This window comes from Melopsittacus undulatus, chromosome 5, assembly GCF_012275295.1.
Source record: "Melopsittacus undulatus isolate bMelUnd1 chromosome 5, bMelUnd1.mat.Z, whole genome shotgun sequence".
Lineage (NCBI taxonomy): Eukaryota > Metazoa > Chordata > Aves > Psittaciformes > Psittaculidae > Melopsittacus > Melopsittacus undulatus.
The window spans coordinates 455238-479617 of NC_047531.1; the positions used below are offsets into that span (position 1 = coordinate 455238).

The 24380-nt window shown below is 54.1% G+C and overlaps 1 protein-coding gene across 1 annotated transcript in view; it reads right to left on the reverse strand.

Annotated features, from left to right (window-relative positions):
- The window catches only part of SHANK3 (SH3 and multiple ankyrin repeat domains 3), a 288859-nt gene that overhangs the window by 263345 nt on the left and 1134 nt on the right, over nucleotides 1–24380 (reverse strand). Inside the window, exons 2-3 of the mRNA XM_034063065.1 lie at nucleotides 6392–6595; nucleotides 3316–3387 (exon numbers count right to left, since the gene is read on the reverse strand). Of these exons, the coding sequence (XP_033918956.1) occupies nucleotides 3316–3387; nucleotides 6392–6595 (276 nt within the window). The remainder of the gene's footprint in view (nucleotides 1–3315; nucleotides 3388–6391; nucleotides 6596–24380) is intronic.

Consider the following 24380-nt stretch of genomic DNA (forward strand, 5'->3'; position numbering starts at 1 on the left):
CCGTAAGAGCTGTCACAGCCTGTGGGTCCCAGGAGGCACAGGGGCTGAGGCCGACTGACTGGGTTTACAACTCACTTGGTACAGCCAGCAACACAAGAACCAGCTTCCTCACTTCTCAGAGCACGTTCCCTGGCACCCAACAAAGGAGGGGTTTATCTGTCTGCCTTTTCTAGTGGCAGTAAAGAATCAGACTTCAAGGTCATGAGAAGATTCAAGCAGTGCATCCTACCACAGTCAGCTCTGAACAGTGTCATACTTCACTCTCATTCACAGGAGGCCATCAGCCCTAGGCCTAAGGATTTCACACATGCCACAGCCTCAGGAGCAGTCTCACCATCCTTTCGGGCTAATCCTTCACAGCCCTTTAACTTATGGCATCTCCCAGAAAACAGCATCTCCCTGCCCAAGATATCAGCATCACTACAAGTAAAAGGGAGGCCTCAGGTGCGGAGCGAACCCTCCACAGGGACATCACCTTGTGCATCTGCTCCAGAGGAAAACACCAGCCACGAACTCACAGATGGCAGCAGGAACTCCTGCAGAGCTGAGCCGATGTGAGCAGGTACAGGTGTGGACATGGCTGCAGTGCTGGAGGAGCCAGAGACACCTTCCCACCATGTTCAACATGGGAATGAGCCCCTGCTCCTAACCTGCCACCAGCCCTACAGTCCCACAGCATCCGTCCATGGGGTCAGTGCCATGGTGAGAGGGTGGATTGAGCTGAGCTCTTAGGCAGAAGCTGTTCCCTGTGAGGGTGCTGAGGCACTGACACAGGGTGCCCAGAGAAGCTGTGGCTGCCCCATCCCTGGCAGTGTTCAAGGCCAGGTTGGACACAGGGGCTTGGAGCAGCTGCTCCAGTGGAAGGGGTCCCTGCCCGTGGCAGGGGTTGGAGCTGGAGGAGCTTTAAGGTCCCTTCAACACAAACCTTTCCATGACCCTGTGAATGTTCTCTGCCCCCTCTCCCAGTGTTGCTCAGTGGAGGCAGCTCAGCAGAGGCAGAAGCAGCTCCATGCTCTTCACTCAGGGTCTCTTGCTCATTTCCTCTCTGCCATCCCAAAGAAGAGCCCTTGTCCCTCCATTCTCTGACTCCTCCTTCCCTCAAGCCATGGGGCAGGATCCTGCACAGACATCGTCTGCTCCCACCCTCTCCCAGTACAGCAGCATCGGTCTGTGCTGGGCAGGTACATCACAGTGATGCTCAGCACCAGCATCACTCCAACCCAGCATGTCTCCTGCTTGTACCCCATGTGCAGGGGTAGCCCCAGCGGGGTGAGGGCTCCTCTAAGTGCCCAAAGCACTGCGGAGCCCACAGGCTGGGGACACCCCAGCCAAAGGAGCCACAGGTCAGCACCCTTCTGATGGAGACAAAGGCAGAAGCAGGAGCACACCCAATGCCAGATGATGTAAACTAAAGGAACAACATGAAGGGAATTGGGTTTTAAGTGGAAGTTAAAGCATTGGGTTAAGTGAGTATTTAACACAGTGCATTCAAGGCTCCTGCACACGTGTGGGGAACCCCTTGGCTGCTGCTGCACGGGTCCCCCTGAGGCCGGTGCCTCCAGCCCTCCCTTCCCAGGCTGCAGCTGGTGGGGCTCAGGAGAACCATGATTCACGCTTCCTGGCGCCAGGAAGATGCTGAGAGCTTTCCAGATCTGCTGCCTGGATATTCTTATGCCACAGACGGAAGCCTCGTGACTCCAGTCTTTGTGACTCAAACCTGAACCCATTTTGTTTCTTGTTTCTGCAGCTCTGCAAACCGGAGGCAGAATCTGCTGCTTCCCACGGAGATTTTCACCTTCCACAGCATCCAGACTGGTTTGTGTTGGAACAGAGCTTAAGGCTCACCCAGCTCCAACCCTTCCACTGGAGCAGCTGCTCCAAGCCCCTGTGTCCAACCTGGCCTTGAGCACTGCCAGGGATGGGGCAGCCACAGCTTCTCTGGGCACCCTGTGCCTCAGCACCCTCACAGGGAACAGCTTCTGCCTCAGAGCTCAGCTCAGTCTCCCCTCTCTTGGGCAGGTTCAAGCCATTCCCCTTGGCCTGTCCCTACATCCCTTGTCCCAAGCCCCTCTCCAGGTGTCTTTTTCACAAGCCCTGGTCCTCACAGGGGAGTTCACCTCCCCTTTACCTGCTGGAGGGACAGGAGGGCACAGACCATCTGGGGGCTCCTGGAATGCCTTGATGTTCGCTTCCTTCTCCAAGTGATTTTCACCTTTGGGAAGTTTTCCTCCCTTCTGCTCTACCCTGTGGCTCCTCCTTGCTCAGCTCTTGCTGCTGTACCTGTTCACTGAACATTTACAAGCCCTCTACATGAGGTCCAACCCCATCAGCATCTCCACACCACTGGTCCTTGCCCCAACCCAGTGTGATGAGTCTGTAATGTCCTCATGCCACCAGCAGTTCCAGTGACACCCACCAAGTCCAGCTCCATCCTCCTGCCTCACAGCTGCCATGGCCCTGGCCTCCCAGGAACCAGCAATGTCTCCACAGGGCCACTTGCCATCACAAGGCACAGTTATCAGTCGCAGCACAAACCTGATGGTTCCAGGCCTCTCCACAGTCACTGATCTCTGTCTCTGAAGCAAGAAATGACACTGGAGACAACCACAATGCAAGGGGAGAAGCAATGCGAGAAGGCATCCAGCCAACACACACTCAAGACCTGGTCCCATCAGCATCCCTGACCCTCCACTGTGCCAACCAGGATGTCCCTGGCTGCAGTGCTGGTGCCTTTGGCACATCCCTCCTCTAGAAAACACCCCTGCATCCAAAGCACCACTTCTGCTCTCCAAACACCCGGATGGTCCATCCAGTGCCTGCACTTGACACACACCTCAACTGCTGCCTGTGACATGTGGGGGCTGCAGCAGACCCACAGCACTTCCTCCTTCACTTGTGGGTCCCACCCATGAAACCCTCCCCCAGCCCCATGGGTTGAAGCCAGGAGCAGTGTGTGAGCAGAGGTGTGCTGCAGCCTCCAGGGTGGGAGGGAAGGTGTGCTCCCAATGTGCACATTGTGCTCTCCACACCAGGGAACAAAGCTCCTCTTCAGCAGCCTCCTGTTCCTCTGCCCCCCACCCCATGGACCCCTGGCTCTCCCACAGAGCCCAGTCCAGCTTTGAGTCCCTCCCTGTGATGGGTGCTGCAGCCAGGGCCTGTCCCACACCACCCCAGGTCCAGCAAGCACCATCATCCCTCAGGAGCCTGGCAGAGCAGGGAGGACCAGAGCATCCCCAAACCAGCATCCCCTCTGCCACAGGCCACCACCAGCCGCCAAACACCACCAGTGCTTTACAGGCTGGCCTCCAGCCTTACCTTCGTATGGAGCTTGGCAAACTGCTTGTCATCCAGCAGAGTCTGGGTGTACACACGCCTCTTGTACCGGAACTGCAGGAGGAAGAATGGCAGAGCTGAGATGGACAAAACGCACTTGGCATCAGCTCTGGAGCAAACATCAGCCTAAAGAAGCTGTTTGGTCCAGAGCTGTGAACAGCAGTCACTGTTCTCCTCAGGGTTTGCTCTAGGAGTTAACTGCTTTCCCCACTAATAAAATCTGGACCAGTTTCTGATAGCAATCTGCCTGGCTTCAGCTTCCAGTGTGTGTTCTGCTCTTCCCAGTGACCTGAGGACCTCTCTGACGATGGGACGGACAGCTCTTACACAGGTCTAGAGGTGACTCCCCTGCAGTTGGCTGAGCTCTGTCTCCCATTGAGGGATCTTCTGTCCTCACCTCATTTCTGCACTCGTTCTGTGCCATTCTCTTCCCAAAGTTGTTTCAAGCATTGGTGCCCCCAAACACTGCTCCAACCCCAACCCCTTCCACCCCAACCACTCCTGAACACAGCTCCCTGCTTGTCAGGGACACACGGAAGGGTTACAGAGTCACGTTGTGCCACACCAGGAATTGCTGTGAGGTTCCTTGGCCAACAGGCTCAGAAACCTTCAGGAGCTTTGTTTTCCACACTGGAAGTGCTTGTCCCTGGATGTTTGCCATTTGGCTGACCTAGAGCATGCTCTGATGGGACCCACACTTAGCCAATGACCCAGGCAGCCCAGTCAAGGCTGTTACATTCCCTGCCAAACCCTGTGTAATCAGACTGTACCAGCAGATCCCTGGGGCAACCACATCAAGCTTGACACCAGGAAACCCCCCCAGAAATGAATCTGTGCAGCAGTGACCACAGTGACAACTGCTTTCTACCACTGACCGAGCCAGTGGCACTTGGCCTAGGGATGGTTTACAGTGCTGATCCTGGGCTGGAATACCATGTACAACAAAACCAAGGCCCCCAGCTGCCTGCCACCTTTGTCTGGTTATCTCCACCAAGCAGAATTACAAGTTCCTTAAAGAACAAAATTGGATTTGTTTGACTATCTTCCCTCAATGCATGAATTGTACTCCGAGATTTGCAGTTACTATGAACTTAATCCTCCATCAGCGTCTCATTAGTTCAGCTGGGACTGACACCACGTTATCTTTGGACTGCAGTTACTAAGATCATCCCACTTACTTTTCAATGCTAGCAAAACACCAGCACACTTTCAGTCTATCACAGACTGCACTGGGCAGATGTTTTCTCACACAACTTCTCCCTTTTCCAGTCATTCTAAGGTAAAAGCTGTCTTGCCCATGTACAGACACTGATGTACAGACATCAGTTGGGCCTTGGCAGATGCTGCCAGTGTCAGGATCTCTGTGCATCCCTGTGCAGCCATGAAGCATCCTCCAGTGGCTCCTCTTCATTCCCAGCCCCAGATTACTTTGCCCATGGACCAGGTCGATGCAGAGAGGACAAACAGACACAAGAACTTCCAGGTCTCATTCCCAAGGTGTGTGCACAGAATGTGCAAGATCAGTGATGGGGAGAACACACACGTGTTCTTGGCCTGCAAGCAAAGTAACTACCCCACTGAGGAGGACATAGTGATAGCAGATAAACCCCAATAACATATTATGGGATACAGCCAATACCCCCAGACACAGGGTGACTGGATCTCAGCAGATGGCAGGTAGACCCCTGGGCTGCACATTCCTTGCTCACAAACACACTGGGCTGCAGCTGCTGTATCCTGATAAAGGAATGTGGAATCCTGCAGCTCTCCCTGGCTCCCAGCAGCACCAGCATCCTCACTCTCCAGGGAACTACTGCACATACCTGCTTTAATGCCATTCCCTTGTCAATGTCCCCAAAGCCCTCACTGATGTGATTACCTTCATCTGCCAGCCTGAGGGTTCATCTATCATTGCTTCAGGACACCTCAGTGGTGTCAGCCCAGGATTCATGTCTTGTAAACTAGACTCTGGATTTGGTTTTCCAATAGGATGCTCCAGTGCTCCACTGCCACTCTGAGCAAGTTATGAAGAACCAAATGACACACAGCAAATACCTGTGTCAAGTCTGCATTCAGATGTGTGTGCTAAGACACCAAGTGTGGACACGATGCTGCATTACACAAAACCAAAGCATTAAAGCCTGTATAAGGAACATTGAGGGATTTGCTACCTCGGAGGTTTATTTGCAAGCATTCCTAATGTTGTTCCAAATGTTTTTGTCGACATTAAATGTTAGTTTGCTCAGAAATTGTGCTGCACTTTCTTCCCAAATTAGTCAGGATTAGGTGCAATAACAGCACTCACACTTGAATGTATAAGAGCTTGTGAAGCTTAAATGCGTAAAGCCTCCTAAAGAGACTTTGTGGGCAAAATATAGCACAAGATCCCTGCGTTTAGAAGTCCACGTGCGGATAAGTGAAGTCCCATTGCAGTCAGTGGAGATGCCCACAGTGACAGGCACTGGAGCCCAAGAAGTGCTGCAGGTCTCTGAAGGATAAACCCCTACCTGTGGTCACCTGAATCCTAGCCCAAGGTAAAGCCTATTGGTGGTTGTAAATACAGAGTGAGTTCAGTTAATGTCTGTTGTAGTCAATTGGAACAGAAATCAGAACAGGTCATCCCCTGTGATTTTCCCTCTGTACCTATGAGTCTGACTTTCCTTCTCCTGCAATCCCCCCTGGCACCCACAGGCACTAGAAGGGAAGGAACTGTGACCACAGGGCCAGGAAAGCAGGATGCTGCTCCGGAGGCTGGGATGGAGGATGTGGAGCTCTGAGCAGTCACGAGCAACCAACACTCAGAGCATTTGCCTTGGCTTTCCCTCAGTGAGTTCTCCAGGAGTAAACACACACCCACATGGGATCCTGTGCTCCCAGCAATGGGGAAAAGGAGGGGGGAGGGAACAGTGGGCATTGATAACTGAGGTGCCTATAGAGACTACAGGGAGCAGAGAAGCCCTACATGCTTACATAAACATATATGTACATGAATATGTATGTCCATATGTAGATAGATAGATGTGCATTTTAAAGAGCAAAGCACACAGAAGGTGGGTACCTCCAGGTAGGGAACAGGAGTGTCTGGATTCAGGGGGTACTCCCTCAGCAGGCGCTCCTCATCCAGAAACTTCCCAGCCCGGCCGTTGAAGGCCGGCTGGAAGAGCCCATAGTTGAGAACATCCTTCAGGCTGTGGTTCAATGTGCACAGGATGCGCTGCTTGGAAACCCACACGGGAACATCAGGATTCAACCGTAGACACTTCTGTGGACAGACACACAGGGTGATTAGAGACCAGCATCACCAAGGGCCTCAGCTCCTGCCAGGACCTGTCACAGTAGGAACAAGCAGAAGAATAAATGGGACAGTCACCATCTCTTCCATGTCAGTGAGCTACAGGAAGAGAAGAAAAGAAGGGTCAGGGAAGGATGAGCTCAGCGGTTCTCCCACCCCCTCAATGTGTTCTGTGGGGCTCAGGGAACACTCCATGTTGTAACATCCTGTTGAGAAGCACCAAAGAATATTTTATGGCCTAATAACAGTAAAATAGCAAAACTTCACTTAAAAACCCCCAGTGGGTGTAAAGTCTTTTGCCTTCTCCACTGTGGAGCTCAGAGGTGTGCAGACAACACAGGGATGGGCAGCAGCATCGTGAGCCCTGACAGGAGCTGAAGGCATCCACTGAGGTCTTCCCATTGGAAGGAATGGAGAAGGTCCCTCTGCCTCCTGAATGGGAAGTCACCGTTCCCCACCTGACTCTGTGACCACAGCAGGTTTCCCAGCACTGTAACCAGTTTCCCTTCCTCCAGAGGATCCAATACCCACATCCCATCACCTCCACGCTGCGCTTCCCACCGTGCTCCAGGCTGGCTGCAGGGCCGGGGCTGTAGATCCTGCCCTGGCAGAGCCACCAGCCCCACATTGGTGCTGGAGGGCAGGAAACACCATGGACCACAGCCTGTCCCCATGGCAGGCACCCATCCCCTCCCAGCTCCTGGGTTAGTGCTTGACCCATCCTCCCCTCCAGCTTTGTTTCTTTGTGTTTCACCCCCAAAGCCGCAGCCCTCAGCCCCATTCTGTGCTCCTGGGTTTGTGCTGGGGGCAAAGGGAACCCTCCCTGCCCCTGCCGTGCCCCCCTGCAGCCACTGCCCCCCTGACACTCAAATCAATACTGACTTAAAGCGACCCAAATTGCCTTGTTCCATCCCAAACCTGCAGGCAGAGGGGAGGTGTCTGCCCCCTCCTTTGGCACACAGCATGGCACAGCATGGCATGGCACAGCATAGCATGGCACAGCATGGCATGGCACAGCATGGCATGGCACAGCATGGTACCCCCACCCACAGAGCCCACCCTGACCTGGGGCAGGTCCCAGAGCCAGGTGGGGTGAAAGCATCACTCAGAATGAGTTGTTCGCCCTGGTTTGCAGTTACAAGGGGTAATTTCTCCTGTACCATTGCAAGCTCTGAGCACGACAGAGGAACTCCTGACAGCAAATGGTCCAGCTCCTCCACTTTTACAGCCTGGATTCCTGCTTCCTGAAGGAAGAACCAGCATAGAGCTCCAGATTCAACCCTCAGCAGTGCGCAGGGTGACAGACAAGATCTATTCAATATTCAATCTATTCAAGTGCAATAATGACAATAAAGAACTGACATTCAACAACCCCTTAAGAGCAAAAAAAGCCCAAAATTCTTCATCAGGGAGCACACGAATGAGAAAGAGTTGAAAGGAAATTAAAGAGGAGCAGCTGAAAAGGTAATGAATGTGCTCGCAGGCAGCAGGGAGCGCATTTCGTAACATCACATGGGAGGCTCTGGGCAGATGTATGGCACAAATGAACAAACAGCCTCTGAGATGCCCCCACAGAAAGATGAAGCAGCCAAACCAATGGAGCCTTTATCACACGATGTCCTTTGGAGCTCCTGTGAATGGGAACAGCATCGAGAACAATCCTGCACAACACATGCGGAATCACAGAGACTGGAGTCAGCACCACTGACACCCACAGGGGAGGTGGATGGGGGGTGAGGCCAAGCAGGAGAGGCAGGAGGGGCACCAGGGAGGAGCCCTGGGGTAGGATGGGCTCCTCGTGGGGCAGGATGGGTTCCTCATTGTTCGCCATCCATCGATGCCAAGGCAAAGGGGCCACAGACAAGGAATGAGGGAATAAAGGTGCCCCTTAGGTGCAAGAGCACACTGGATGTGAACACACAACTGCAAGTGGTGCCCATCGCCTCCAGCCAGTGCAAACCCTCCCAGGAGCAGAGCACAGGCAGGAGATGCTGGTACCCAGGAGCAGAGCACAGGCAGGAGATGCTGGTACCCAGGAGCAGAGCACAGGCAGGAGATGCTGGTACCCAGGAGCAGCTCCATGGGTCAGGCACAGAACCTGTGCTCCATCTCAGGAACACAGGATGCAACAGGAGCTGTAACACACACCCCACACTCCAAACGTGCTTGTGTTCTGTGGAGTCACCCTCACTGAAACCTGTGACCACCAGAACACACTGGCCTGCTCACAGCACACGCGTGCATGGGCAGAGCGCCTGCAGCAAGGTCCCTGCTGCCATAAAGACCTAGGAGCAAGGATGTGCTCCTCTGAATCCCTCACAAATGCCAGAGTAAGCAGAGGTGAAGGTCAAGCAGGGAGGTTTCCTGACATGGGAGCTCGGCAGCAGCATCCCATGGGGACCATGGTGGGATGCAGCAAGGGCTGCTGTGACACTGCTGAGCTGGCAGCACATCCAGATCCTCCCCATCCCGGCAGGGCTGGGGCTCCTGCCTGCAGGAAACAACAGAAACAGGAAAGGGGTAAAGGGAAAGAAGACAAAGGTGAGCAGAGGACAAACCCACACGAGGAGTGTGCAGAGGAGCAGGAAGGGCTGCAGCACTGAGCCAGGCACCTGCACTGGGCACCAGGTTATAGGGACAAAGGTACAGGGACAGGCGCTGCGTGTGAAACAGACCCAAGGAACTTGTTCACCTTTCCCTGGGATTCTGTTGGGTCTCCTCCAATTATACACATGATTCTCAGTTACTTGTTAAAAGCTCAGCCCCTCCAGCAGCGGTTCCAGCAGTGAATGCTTCCTATGGACGGGGACAGACACCTCTGGTCCCCTGCAGCATGTGAAATTCACAGCATCACAGACCCCCAGAGCGGTTTGGGGTGAAGGGACCTTAAAGCTCCTCCATCTCCAACCCCTGCCACGGGCAGGGACCCCTTCCACTGCAGCAGCTGCTCCAAGCCCCTGTGTCCAACCTGGCCTTGAGCACTGCCAGGGATGGGGCAGCCACAGCTGCTCTGGGCACCCAGTGCCAGTGCCTCAGCACCCTCACAGGGAACAGCTTCTGCCTCAGAGCTCAGCTCAGTCTCCCCTCTCTTGGGCAGGTTCAAGCCATTCCCCTTGGCCTGTCCCTACATCCCTTGTCCCAAGCCCCTCTCCAGCTTTCCTGCAGCCCCTTTAGGCACTGGAGCTGCTCTCAGCTCTCCCCTTCTCTTGTCCAGGCTGCCCCAGCCCAGCTCTCTCAGCCTGGCTCCAGAGCAGAGCTCCAGCCCTTGCAGCAGCTCCATGGCCTTACTCCAGCAGGTCCCAGTGCTCCCATGCTGCTGGGAGAAGGGATCAGAGCCAAGGGCCAGCCCTGACCAGGAACCACCTGGAGCAGGAGCACTCCCAGCCCAGCCCCTCACACCTGTGCAGGCAGGGGCTGGGAGACAGCAGCAGCCCCCATGCACAGGGACCATGGGACGGGTTGAACATCCCTGTTGTGACTTGTTTCCCTTCATGCCCATGGTCCAGGGCTCTGCAGGGCCCAGGGCAGGGCAACCACTGCTCTGTGTTTGAATGGAGGTTTCTGTGCGCTGGGTGTTGGCAAGAGGCCACCCGGGTCTGGCTCAGCCAGCACTGTGTGTGCTAGCAACACAACAGGAATTTGTGGGCTTAGATCAGCTCCGAGGTGCTCAGTGCCACACTGCGAGGTCTGCCTCCACCAGAAGGAAACAAGACAAAGAGCAGAGGAGGTTCTCGGCATGCAGCAGGAAGGCACCTCTTGCACTTACGGGCTGCAGATAACAACGTATGTGGCTCCATGGGTTTTCCAGCTGCTCGTGAGCCAGCATGAAGGGGATGGCTGCATCACCCCCAGCATCTGCTGCCCAGACAAGACACCATCCAGCTACTGCTGCTCAAACAACAGGTCCAAGAGCCCATAGTACAACCCTCGAGCAGCGCTGGCAGTGACAAGCATCCCTATCCTCCAGTCACCCCAGCCAGGAGCAGCTGCCTCTGATCCAAACACAGCTTGAAATGAATGTTTAAAGAGACCAGAGTCCTGATTAACTCTGAGTGGTTCAGGACAACCCTCCCTCTCACCCACAGCTACAACAGCTTTACTATTGGCCACCTGCAAGGATGGGGCTGCTGAGGAGCACAGTCACCAGCCAGCTCCATCCAGCTGCTGAGCTCCCCATACACATCCAGAGGTGTTGGACCTATAAATCAAGCTGACCTCACGAAGAGCCCAAGACAGGTTAAAGAGATTGCTGTTACCTTCAGAGACCTGGGAATGATTCCTGCTTGGCTCATTGCAACACCACAACACAAGCTACATGTCTAACCCATGCTCACTTGGAAAGTGAGGGCCTGGAAGGCTTTAACTCTATCTAGGACTGAAAACCTGCCACAAAGAGCAAAGGTCCTTCTGGAAAGGATGGAGCAAGATCTTCTGTTCATCCAGCATAAAGACAGACATGCAGTTGGATGGACAGGTCCTAATAAACACATGCAAAACAGGTACAGAACTCAGCATTAAAGAGCAAATGAGATCAAGTTTGAGTAGAGAATGGAGGAAACCAGCAAGAGCAAACTGCAGCTGCCTGCATAGCACATACTCAACAGGGCCCTGGTCCAGCAAACTTAAAGCCAAGAGGGTCCGAACAATCACCCTGCATCAGAAGCATCACTGCCTCATCAGGTCCAACCAGTGACTCCCGTGTTGAACTCAAGTACTTGAATTAGACCCCACTTTCCTGACAAGCACTCAGCTTGAGTCTAAAACATTCCATGATGGAAACCACACTCCCTCCTTGGGTAAGGTAATAAGTGAACACCCATCCTCAATGAAACGAGGTTTGTCTGAGTCCTCATTCCATTTCCCTTGTTTAAACTTCGGATACAATCATTATATCTTGTTTCTCTGTGATGCTCAGAGCTCCTCAGTGCTCATTTTCTGGCCACAAGAGTAGCTCCATTTAACACTGTCACTGCTCAGTCTTTTTGAGGGCAAGAAGAAGAGGCTGATGCTCATAATGCATTTCACCAGATCTCAAATGATTTCTGTTGCTCTTTCAGCACCCTCTTTAATCCCAAACACACTTCAGAGAGCGCAGGAGCAGAGCCAGAGGCAATATTCCAGTATCTGTCTCCCAGCTGTCAGAGACAGACATACAGTCCTCACCTCACCCCCATCCACCTGCTTCCATCTCCATGCATCACAGCAGTGCTGTCATTACTGTGGGTCCAGTTGACTTTGACCTCTCCACTCCTTTCAGACAGCCAAATCCCATGTCCTCCCCAGGACCCTGCTCCCTGGTTTCTAGATGTGCCATTGGTCCTTAGCTACCGGCCAAACTCGACATCTGCATCAATTAAAAGACAGTCTGTTTTCATGGGCTCAGGTCTAACTTGCTTCACATGCCTAAGGAGAGGAGATGAGGATGGAGCCTTTCAAAACCCAAAAGCAAAACCAATCGAAACAGGAGCAGGGGGGAAGGGAACTGCAGGAAGTGCCCTCCTGAGCCACTGTGGCCACTGCTGGGGATCATACTGGGTCAGACAGGCTCTACTTTAGTCCAGTCTTGTTCATGGCAGCTTGCTGACATCTTCATCCATAACTTCACTACTGCTTTAATTACAGCCAAATTCATTCAGAGGTAATAGATTTACTCCTGCCTCTGTAGTTTTATACTTAGCATATTGCAAGCCAGTTATTTCTAACAGGTTCTAACAACCTGGTCCATAAAGATCAGGATCAATCCATAAGATCTTTATGGGTCAGGTTGTTAATGAAAGAACTCAGGACTTAATGTTAGCTTAGGTCCTTATGGATCTTCATGATCTTATCACAGAATTCCAGACTGGTTTGTGTTGGAAGCAGTCCCAACCCCTGCCATGGGCAGGGACACCTTCTGCTATGCTCCAAGCACTATCCAGCCTGGCTTTGAACACTGCAGCAGAACAAGAGACTCTTGCACTCCCTGGCTAGAAAGAGATTTGTCCACTGGCATCTCCTACATGGCTTTTCTCTGCTCTTGTGCAAACACTGCTGCCATCCCAGCACACGCTGCTGCCATCCCAGCATGTCCCAGTTCCAGGCACTCGCTGCCTTCTCTGTTACCCCTCCATGCTTCCTTCCACTCATTACATTCCACTCAATTCTGGAAAGCAATGGATATCTGAAAAGCAAAGTCCAAATTCACATCAATTGACCAGTACCAGGCAGGAGCAGGATGATTCTGTTGGGCTGTTGAATTACTCAATCGAGGCTTGAAGGATGCCAATGAGCTGTGAATGTCAGGCCACATTTGCAGTGGTCGCAGCAAACTAGAGGCCAGAGGCACTTCTGGGCTGGTTTATTGAAACTGGACCATCAGGAGAAGCTGACTTTTAACAGACTGACAGAAGGTTTCATTCTAGTGAGAACCATCAAATCACTGGGGCATGGCAATAGCCTGGATGCCATGGTCTGGAGGCGCTGATTGATGGTGCTTTGTGACATCTGGTTTGCATGATTGGAATTAATCAGAACTGTCATGGATATGGCAGCATCACATCAGCTGAGGGCTGAGGAAATGTATAGTAACCATAGGAGATACTGTTCAAAGCATAGAGGAATGAGGTCAGAGAGCATCTGGGGTCATCAAACAGCAAAGATACTGAAAGAGAAGAAGGTGGCACTACTAAAGCTTGCACCCTCAATGAGCAGGTTGTTATACCATCCAGTGTACACTATTAAAGGCTATTCCACAATGTGCAACATGTTCCTGGACAGAGAGATGAGACTCAGCAAAAACTGGTCTGTACACACATACTCAGTAGAAGAGAGGAACTACCCAAGTTGTGATGCCTGATACTGACCTGCACATGAGACAGCAAATCAGGAATGGATTTACCAGCAATAAAAAAACATTTACGATCAATAAGGGGCTGGGGGAGGAGGAAGGGAGAGAGAAAAAGGAATGTTATGGAAAAATCCACTTTGTCAGATCACAGAGGTGGGGAGTGACCCCCATCCAGCACCAGCTTAGCTTCACTTGGAGCACCAGTCCCCAGATCAACCTGTGCCTGACAACAAGCAGTAGCAGTGGGAAGAAACAGCATTTAGGTTTAGCTCCTCAAATGCCAGCAAGTGCAAACATGTAGCTCAGGCCTGGGCCAGGACAACTCCAAGAGAAAGCATCAGCACAGCTCCAGGTCTTGATCCTTTGGGAGACAGGACACGGCTGCTTCATCCCTCCACCAGCACATGTCTGGTACAAACAGGAGAGGTTCAAATGGGAGGATCCAATGGGCTCCACGATGCTTAAAGCTCTGTGCTGTGAATGAAGTTCAGTCCTGCACAGTGAGTTGTGCTGAACCAGAGCCCAGATCCCACAGCAGCTTCTGAGCCTCAGGCTGAGCTGTGCCAGGTACCAACAGCTGCATAAGTGTCCTTACACCAGCAGTGCCTGGCACCGTGTGAAGCTCATAGAGAGAGCAGGTGAGGAGCAAAGACAGCAGCAGAAACATCCCTTCCACCGGCAGGGACAGCAATCTGTGCTCTGACCTCCCTAGCAGCAAGTGACCTCCTTGCCCAGGATAACCAGGGTGACAAGGAAGTGTCAATGTGATGAGTTATGTTGGGAAAACACTGATAGATCATGTCATTGATTTGGGTCTTGGGCCTGGAGCTGCACTGTAGAGGGATTACACCAAAGAAGGGCTCACGTGAAGTCATTTAAGCCCATGTACTCGTGTTAGGACTCTTCAATACCAGAGAAGTAGCAGGAAGAATGAAAGGGAGTCTGAAACAGTTCAGACCCATGAATTAACCTGGAGTGACCAACAGAAAGGGAGGTTAGGGACACAAACACCAAACACAACAGCTGTGTTCATAGATCACTGCAGTGCCGTGCAATTACAAATAATTAATGGCTATTAGTGAAAGTAAATCAGTGCTCCTGCACTCCCTTTTGTCTGCAATTAGCTGGGGAAAAGCTTCTGCTGCAATGTGACTTTAAGCAGGAAAACAGAAACAGGAACATTTGCTGGCTGGAACTTTGTGTTCATACAACATCTTCCAGACTGAAACTGGGATCACAAATGAGAACCTGCTATTGCCATAAACATGTACCAGCATCTCCAATGACTGAGTACCCAGGAGCAGGCTGCTGCAAAGCTATAGGGCAAATGAGTGCCTCCCCAGTGCATGGCCAAGCCATTACCTCCCCTTCCAGCCACCACCATGGGGTCACTCCTCACCCTGCAGGCATTGAGTGACCAAACCAAGTGAAATGAGGATGAGGATTCAACGAGGGGAAGGCTGAGGAGGGAACATTGCTCCAAGGCAAAGCCAGTGGTGGACACTGACCTGGGACCATGGTGTGTAACACCATCTAATGCCAAACCATAAACTGAGTGAATCCCAGCCTACTTTGGGTTGAAGGGACCTTAACGCTTTCAACCCCTGCCACAGGCAGGGACCCCTTCCACTGGAGCAGCTGCTCCAAGCCCCTGTGTCCAACCTGGCCTTGAGCACTGCCAGGGATGGGGCAGCCTCAGCTTCTCTGGGTACCCTGTGCCAGCACCTCAGCACCCTCACAGGGAAGAACTCTGCAAGTCCTTCCAAATACACCAACTAATGCAGAAGAAACCTCCTGACCCAGCATGAGACGGTTGTGCTGGGAGCTTGTTCCAGAGCAGTGCACACTGTGCAGCCCCATTCCTCCCCTTAAAGCCCTGTTCCTTTCACTTCCTGCACTGCCTTTGCTCCCTGCACAACCCTAATTGCTGTTGTTCCCCCAGCCCCGTGCAGATACTCACCTGCTGAGGTGTGTGATTCACAGGCTCTACCCACAGCATGAGGAGTGCTGGGACAACAGAAAACAACTTGAAGCCAGGGGTGGATGCTGAAGAGCACGGTGGGACCAGTGGGGAACGGAGCCTGCAGACAGCCCCTCTCTGCATGGTCACATCCTGCAGCGTGCAGGGACAGCCCTTGTGAGTCACCTCACCCGGAGCTGGTGCTGAGGAGCAGCAGGCACTGATGGATGGCACTGAGCTGTGAAACGTGGGCACCAAAGAGCTGCTCCAGTGCATGCTCAGGGAGGGTTACCCCTCAATAACACAAGGCAATGGACTCGCTGGGGGGGAGCACAGCACCGAGGAGCTGGGGCTGAGCCCCACACAGGGAAGTGATTCCCCTTCTATCTCCCATGCACACGATGTGCACAGACCACGAGCAGGACCAGGGAATAGGTCCAACAGGAGACAGCCCCAGAGCGCTCATCACTGCAGGCACATGCTCAGATGAGCCCAGTTATCCATTAGCAGATGGGATCAGTCGGAGCTGCTGCCACTGAGCCATTAGTGTGAAAGTGCATCAGGAATTGTTCAGACGTGACCTAGAAATCCAGGGACAATCCTGAGCTCCATGGAGGCACCACATGGGCACGGAGCAGCCCCAGCTGTGCTGGAGCACGTGGCAGACACCGAGGGCTCTGCTGAGGGGTCCGGCCAGGATGGGTCCATGCACTGTGGCCAAGGGGATGAGGTTCAGGAAGGCAAAGTGCCGGGTCCTGCACTGGGGTCACACCAACCCCTGCAATGCTCCAGGACTGGGGAAGAGCAGCTGGAAACTGCTGATAGGAAAGGAGCTGGAGGTGCTGACTGATGGAGCTGAACATGAGCAGCTCGTGCCCAGGCAGCCAGGAAGCCTCCAGCATCATGGGCTGGATCAGCACCAGTGCAGCAGGGCCAGGGTTAGGGATTGTGCCCCTGTGCTGGGCACTGGGGAGGCTGCACCTGAATCCTGGGTTCAGTTCTGGGGCCCTCACTGCAAGAGAGACCTTGAGGGGCTGGAGTGGGGCCAGAGAAGGGCAATGGAGCTGGAGCAGGGCCTGGAGCACAAGAGATGGGGAAGGGCTGAGGGAGCTGTGGGGTTCAGATGGAGAAGAGAAGGCTCAGGGGGGACCTGATGGCTCCTCCAAGTGCCTGCAGGAGGATGGAGCCAGGAGGGGCTGGGCTCTGCTCCCAAGGAACAAGGGATGGGACAAGAGGAACCGGCCTCAAGAGCTCCCAGGAACTTTGCTTCCACCCTACAGAGCTGTGACAGCTTCCGCAGACAGAGCTGCTTCTCCCTCAGCTGTGCTTCCCCCCCTGGCATCGCATTCCTGGTGGGAACGGAGCAGAAGGGGGTTCGGGAGGTGACTCTGCAGCTCAGGTCACTTCACTGCAAATTCCTGCTAATTTAGGGGCTTTTGTCACTGAGCATCTCTGGTTTGGGGAATGCTGACGGATGCCAGGGGTTTACTTCCATATGGGCATCTGTGTCATGGCACTGCCAGCACAGGGACACCAGCAGCAGCTGGAAACAGCAGGAAACCCCCTTGGGGCTGACCCACAGGGAACCATACATTAAAACCGGAGCTGATCTCAGAGTTTTCCACCAACCCAGACTATAATAAAGATCCTCTGGCCTGGAGAGAGCTGTAACATAGAGCCCCTCACACCATGGCCAGGCTTCCTTACCAGTAAGTGTGAATTATGGCTCAATTATGCTTACTTTGCCCTCTAAGCACAGACAAGGAAGGGGAGGGAGGGGGGCTGCCCCTGTGGCTTCTTTCCAAACCAAGATGCATGGCACCGGTCTGTGCCTGCTCCCGATCCTCCTCACAGCACATTCCCTCTGAGGGTCTGTGAGATCCTTCCTGTGCTGCTCCAAACAGAACTCCAGCTCCTGCCATGAATCACTGTTGAACCCTTGAGCTACAGAGCCCTGGAATCCACTGCAACCACTATGGGGACAGAGCGCAGAACAAGGAGAGAAATGCCCATCTCGACAACACATGTCAGCTATGTCCCTAGTGCCCTGATATAGAGAGCGAGTTGTACATAGTGACTTAGCTTTAAATTCATGGAATCCCAGCCTGGTTTGGGTTGGAAGGGACCTTAAAGCTCCTCCAGCTCCAACCCCTGCCACGGGCAGGGACCCCTTCCACTGGAGCAGCTGCAGAGCACAAGGGATGTGGCACAGCACAAGGAGCACAGCACAAGGGATGTCACACAGCACTCAGCAGCTGAACATCCCAGTCCCAAACCCATCAGCTTCAGGCACAGCTCCAGCACAGTGACCTGAAGCTAAAGCCTCCACGCAGGATAAAGCAAAGTGGATTGATTTCAGTCAGGGCAATCACCAGTTTTAACCATGATAAATCCCTGGCAGAGGATCTGGATATGAATAATGGAGCTGATGCTGTTTGCAACATCGTCCTTAGCAGTTTTCCTAAAGAAAGGCTGAGCCGGATCAATTCCTTACTGCTACTTTAGATTAATTTGCAATGAATTAGAGACTTTACAACCAAAAGTGATTTTTCCTGAGTACATCCCCTGCAACTCTGTGCATTGTGCATCTATCTGAGCGGTTATAATCGAACACACAGGATAAAATGTAAGATAATCATAATCCAAATTCCAGCTTTTAGCTCCACCCAACTGTAGCAAGGAGCCAGTAGCAGATTCCTCACTTCACAAGTGGATGAGCAGCTTTTGACTTGATTTAACTGAGCATGGACTGAGATAAAACTTGGCACTAAATTATGTTCATTTATCGTGTTAAGATGTTTCTCAGTACTAATAAATTAAATACAAGTACTGAAACTGCCTGTGCTGGGCTACAGGAACTGTGTAAGCAGCAAAAACACCTCCTGCGCCTACAGGCAAGCATAGAAAGGGACAGGACAAGGAGAATGGCTTTAACCTGCCAGAGGGGAAACTGAGGTGAGCTCTGGAGCAGAAGCTCTTCCCTGTGAGCTCTAAGGTCCCTTCCAACCCAAACAACTCCATGGTCCTATGAAGCACACTGATGGGACACGCTCCCTGGATGTAGTGTGGCCAGTGCTGCCCCTAACCCCAACCTCTTCACCCTGGTTAAGGCACACTTAGATAAGACACAGCGCTTTGTTACACTGAGAATCCCGGTCCGCTCTCCCACGGATCCTGTCTGGATGCTGACAGAGCTCCAGCGTCTGCATCAGAGAAACAGGCACAGAAAGAGCTACAAAGAGACTTTAAAATGGGCCACATTGAGACGCACACAGAAGTGAGCATGGGGCTGCTCAGTGAATGAGGACACAAAACAAAGAGGAGCAGCTGCCTCATTCATGGGTAATCTGTTCGGAAAGAGGCCACTTCCTATGGAACAACAATGCACGGCTGGTAAGCAGAAAGCATCTCCGAGTGTGTGCACAAGCGCTTTGATTCTGCTCTGAAGGGCTGAGACATCCAATACAGCAACTGACAGCCAGAGATCGTTACAGCAGCAGAAAGCAGCTGCTGTGGCCATGGATCACACTGCAGCACAGCTTTAGGCCACTGCAGGGGTCAGCTCCTCACCTCCAGACCTCCCCTCTGCAGCAGTGAGGTTCTCGGGGTTTATAATGCCTGGGAGCAGGGGATGGAGCTGGGGCAGTGGCCACACTCCTGCCCTCGGGAGCTGCAGCACAAACCCTGCTCTCATCCTGCTCCTGCACAGCAAAGCACCAGGTGCTCAGGATGGCTCCGGCCTCTTCCTCCTTCCCACACAGCCACGGACACTGGGATGTGTCATAGAACCACAGCCTGGTTTGGGTTGAAGGGACCTTAAAGCTCCTCCAGCTCCAACCCCTGCCATGGGACCCCTTCCACAGGGAACAGCTTCTGCCTCAGAGCTCAGCTCAGTCTCCCCTCTCTTGGGCAGGTTCAAGCCATTCCCCTTGGCCTGTCCCTACATCCCTTGTCCCAAGCCCCTCTCCAGCTTTCCTGCAGCCCCTTCAGGCACTGCAGCTGCTCTCAGGTCTCCCCTTCTCTTGTCCAGGCTGCCCCAGCCCAGCTCTCTCAGCCTGGCTCCAGAGCAGAGCTGCTCCAGCCCTCGCAGCAGCTCCATGGCCTCCTCTGGCCTCGCTCCATCAGCTCCAGGTCCCTCCTGTGCTGTTGCCCTGGAGCTGGATCAGGGCTCCAGTGGGAAAAGGCAAAGTCTTTCCATTCCTCACATTTAAAATTACCTCAGAGGATGTAAAATGCAGGAACATGATTTGAGCTTTTTATTTCTGCTTTGTGAGCGCAGATCAGGACCTAAGTAGAGCACCGTGTGGGAGGGTGCATCTATTTAAGCAGCGGGCACCATTCATGCTGCCAGGCTCACAACACATCCCTCATGCCAGGCGGTGCCCACAGCTGGAATAGAACTGGACAACACCTTCCTGAGCCCCCTGCTCCACCCGCAGCACCAGTGCTGGCTCCTGGGGCAGGAATGGGCATCGCTGGCTCTCAGACTCAGGCTGCTCCCCACAGGAGCTGCTGCAGGTTAAAGTTAATGGGGGAAAACGTTGTTTTAACCTAGAGCAGCTCCTCAGTCTCCCTAACCCTAACGCTGTTTAAGAGCTGAAGAAGAGCAGTTGCCAGCACACGATAAAGGAGAAGCCCCTGGAAACCCCCAGGATCCAGTCCCATCCGCTGCTCCTCACTGCCCCTCTGGCTCTGGCTGCTCTATTTCCCCAGGCTCAGCCGCTGGCAGGAGCAGCTTTCCAAGCACCACTCTCAGCAGGAGCTCTTCTCTCTCTACCTATGCATTTTTTATGGGATTGCTGCAATTCCTTGGGATCCGTTTTCCCAGCTTCCCATGCAAAAGTAAACCCTAAACCTGCACCTCATGCCCTGCAATCCCAGCACTGCTGCCCACCGGAGGCTGCAGGACATGGGGATACACCCCACGTTTGGTCAGACACCTGCGGGAAGGCAGTGCCAGCACACAGGGGACTCCAGTGAGCACTGAGACACTGCCGAGCTCCCCAGTGTCATTCTGCATCACCACCTTCTCCTGTACCAAGCCCCAAACAAGGGGGATCCCACTTCCCAATGCTCCCACTGAAAGGCTGTGGGGACTGGTTTCAGCTGCGGTTGGACGCTGCAGACCCACAGTCCATCCCTGCTTCAGAGGCACAAAGCTCAGCCTCAGCTGCTGCTGCCTCCTTAAAACCCAGGCTGTCAGCTCCCAAGTCCTGTGGGTGTTTGGGATAATTTTAGCCGGATGTCCACCACCCCCTCCATGGGGTGATGCACAGCCCAGCACCGAGCTCCTCCTGAGGGATCTGCAGCCAGAGCGGGCAGGAGGGACAGGGGAGCTCCACCAGCATTAGGGAGCATCCCCAGGGCCTTGCACATCAGCATCCTCTGCCCAGGCTTACACAGCTTCCCCATGCACTGACCAGCACCAGTGCACACAGGGAAGAGTCACAGCATATAGAACCACAGATTGATTTGTGTTGGAAGGCAGCTTAAAGCTCCTCCAGCTCCAGCTCCTGCTATGGGCAGGGACCCCTTCCACTGGAGCAGCTCCAAGCCCCTGTGTCCAACCTGGCCTTGAACACTGCAGCAGAACAAGAGACTCTGGCACTCACTGGCTGGGAGGAGACACATCCACATCCACCGGCAATTCCTACATGGCTGCTCCCTGCTTTCTGTTAGGGAAACAGTCCAGAAGGTAGCACAGACAGGGCCTTTTACTGGACACACACACAGGACACACACACCAGCCCTGCTCTGCGAACCACAGTCAGAGCCAGTGTCCTCTGCAGCACCCAGAGCCACACCACAGGTGCCTCAGCTCCATCCCCACCCACCATCAGTAGAGCTCACAGGATGCTCTGCAACCACTCACCCAATGGAATGGCACCGTCCCATGGCATCCTTCCTTTCCACCAGTCCTGGCTGAGCAGAAGCTCAGGAAGTCTTTGTTTGTTTTTGGAATACGAAAAGTTACTCCTTCCTTCCCTTGGCTTCAGAGGGGATCAATGCTTCATGCTCTGGTTTTCAGGCTCTTTCCTTTGCATGAAGGAGATAACAGCCAGAACATGAACCTGAACTGAGGAGGTGCCTGAGAACACGACTGAGGGCAGAGACCTCTGCAGCTACAGGAGGGAATGAGCAGCTCCATCCCTGACCTCGGTGAGACCTCACCAGCCTCTCACCAGCAGAGCTCCATCAATCCCACTGTCCATGTCACTCATTCCTTGGGAGCAGAGCCCAGCCCCTCCTGGCTCCATCCTCCTGCAGGCACTTGGAGGAGCCATCAGGTCCCCCCTGAGCCTTCTCTTCTCCATCTGAACCCCACAGCTCCCTCAGCCCTTCCCATCACACTTGTGTTTGTTCAAGCTCCTGTCTCCGGTCGGGTTTGGGTTTTCAGATCTCTCAGGTTTCCCACAAATCCCGGAGTTGTCTCCAAGCCTTTTCACCCCCCAGCACTGTGTTTATTCAGCTGAAAGCCTTGGGATTCTCCGCTAGTGGTTCCCATTGTTCTGGGCAATCCCCACCCAGGCTGTGACCTCCTCTCTGAAAGGCAGAGACATCACTGCTGATGTCCTCATGATGGGTCAGCACTTTCAGGCTGAATCTGAGAACAGAGACATCCTCCAGCCTCCAAACAGCCTGAGATGGGACCTGTGGTGGGGCAGAAACAGGACCCATCTCCTTTCTCCTGCTCCATACATGGGATGCAGAGGCAGGCGGAGGGGGGATGGAAGCTTGGGCCCTCCTGCAGTGCAGAAACAGGAGGGATGTGCTGGAATGGGAGCGCAGCACATCTGGATTTCCAAAAGGAGCCTCTTGCAGTGCAGAAGTAGCTGGTGCCATTCCCTGCTGTGCATTCCATACTGTGCTACAAGAGGGGACAGACCCGCAGGGTCTGGACCAGCAGAGCTTGCACATGGCCCTTCCTTCTGAGGGGCAGGGTTGTCCCCAGGTCACAGCAGGTGAGGGATGCTCCAGTGCTCCCATCACCAGGCAGGCATCTGACAGGTGCCATCAGCATCCTGTTCCTTCTTCCTGCCCACAGAGGGATTCCTTCACCTTCCTCAGCCCACCTGAGTCCTGCTGTGCACCTGTGGGATCCTCCCTGGGGCACAGGCACAGCTCCTGGCCTGGAGCAGAGCCCCAGAGCAGCCAAAGCATCTGCATTCCTGCTGCAGGGCCACAGCCACAGGAGCCAGGCAAGGAGAGCAGCAGGGCAGGGGAAGGGCCTGCAGGAGGGGAAGAGAAGGCAGGGAACATACATGGCTCTGGAAGCCCAGAACACAGCAAACATCCTGCACATCCCACAGTGCCTCATGGAGCCAATGGGGTCGTGGCAAGAACAGCAGTGGCAGATGGAACAGGCTCCTCATTTCCTCCTGTCCCTTTGCACAGTGCTCAGATAGGGACCCTCAGGACACCAGGAATGAGCACTGAGAGTCCCCAGATCAGAGCTGGTGTACAGGGAGGATGCAGAAGCCAGGGAAGCTCAGGGCCTGTCACAGGACACAGCTCTTATGGATGCACTGTTAAGCCAGCTGCATTTTCCTGCTTCCCTGTAAGCGAAGGTACCTCAGCTAACACAGCAAACCAGGCAGCTTCTATTTGGAGAGTCAGCCCCCGCCTGAGCCATGGATGCAGCTGAACCATGAATGCAGCTGAGCTATGAATGCACCTGAGCCATGAATGCAGCTGAGCCATGAATGCACCTGAGCCATGAATGCACCTGAGCCATGAATGCAGCAGCACTGTCTTGGTCTGCAGGAGGGGATGCCCTGACCCCAGCCTGAGCACAGCTGGGGCTGGGTGCTGGTGGCAGCATGGGGACACTGCACAGGGCACAGCACAGGGTGTCCGGGTCCCCTCCCCTGTGGGGCTGCAGACGTCTGGCAGAACACCCACTGCACCATCCTGCACAGCCCCGGAGCTCCTGCTCCTCACCCTGCAGCACCAGAGCCAGATCCCCCTGAGCTGGGCAGGATGCTGGTGCTGGGCAGGATGCACTGTGCTGCTCTGCACTGCACTATGGCCCCAGTGCTCCCCAGTGCACCCTGTCAGCCCCCAGAGTGCTGCCTGCCCCCACACTGACTATCCTATGGGAGCAGCACTCACAGCCCATGGCAGCCCATGGGTCCACCCCTTCCTGGCTCCCAATTCAGGGGTTGCACCAGAGACATTTCCACCCTCCAGCTCTCTGATAAGCATCTGCTCCAGGAGCAAGGGAGGTCTGAGAGGGGAATTCCTGCTCTGCACAGTGCAAGGATGCCCAGCTCTGCAGGAGCTGCCCCATCCCTTCCCCTGCCTCAGGCTGAGCTATTCCACTGTCTGCGGGTTGCAGCGGGGGCTGTGTAAGAAGAAGGGGTTACAAGGCAGCATCACAGAGCTCCAGCATCGCTGCTCCCTCCCGTGCCCACGCACACTGCCAGAACAAAGGAGGGCAGGGAGCTGCGGAGCAGGGCCCAAGGAACAGCAGAGCAGAGAGGTGGATACCATGGCAATGTGCAGAGCAGGGGCCCGGGCTGTGGACCCTGCTGTGCTGCAGCGCACAGGGTGAGGCTGGAGCAGGACCAGATCTGGAGCTGAGTGAGCACAGGGGGCATGAGGAGGAGCTGATGTGAAGGGAAAGAGACCCAGCCCTTGCCCACGACCCCAGCAAGGGCTGGGGCAGGAGCAGCAGGGACAGAGCCCTCCCTGCAGCACAAGGTCAGTGCTCGCTAGAGCAGAGCCTGAGTCCAGTTCTTCGACAGCAAAGGCAATGCTGCCGCTGCCCTGTGCTTGGCAGCCAAGCCTGCAGAGCAGTGCTGGGAGCACGCCAGCACCCCAGCGTGCCTGCTGCCTATCCAGCAGCACTGCAACCATGCCAGGCTCCAGCAGAGCTCTGTCCCCATCCAAGAGGGGAGTTCTTACTTCCCTTCATCCCCTGCACACCCAGCAACGCTCTGCTCACCCCATGTCTGTTTCATCTGCAC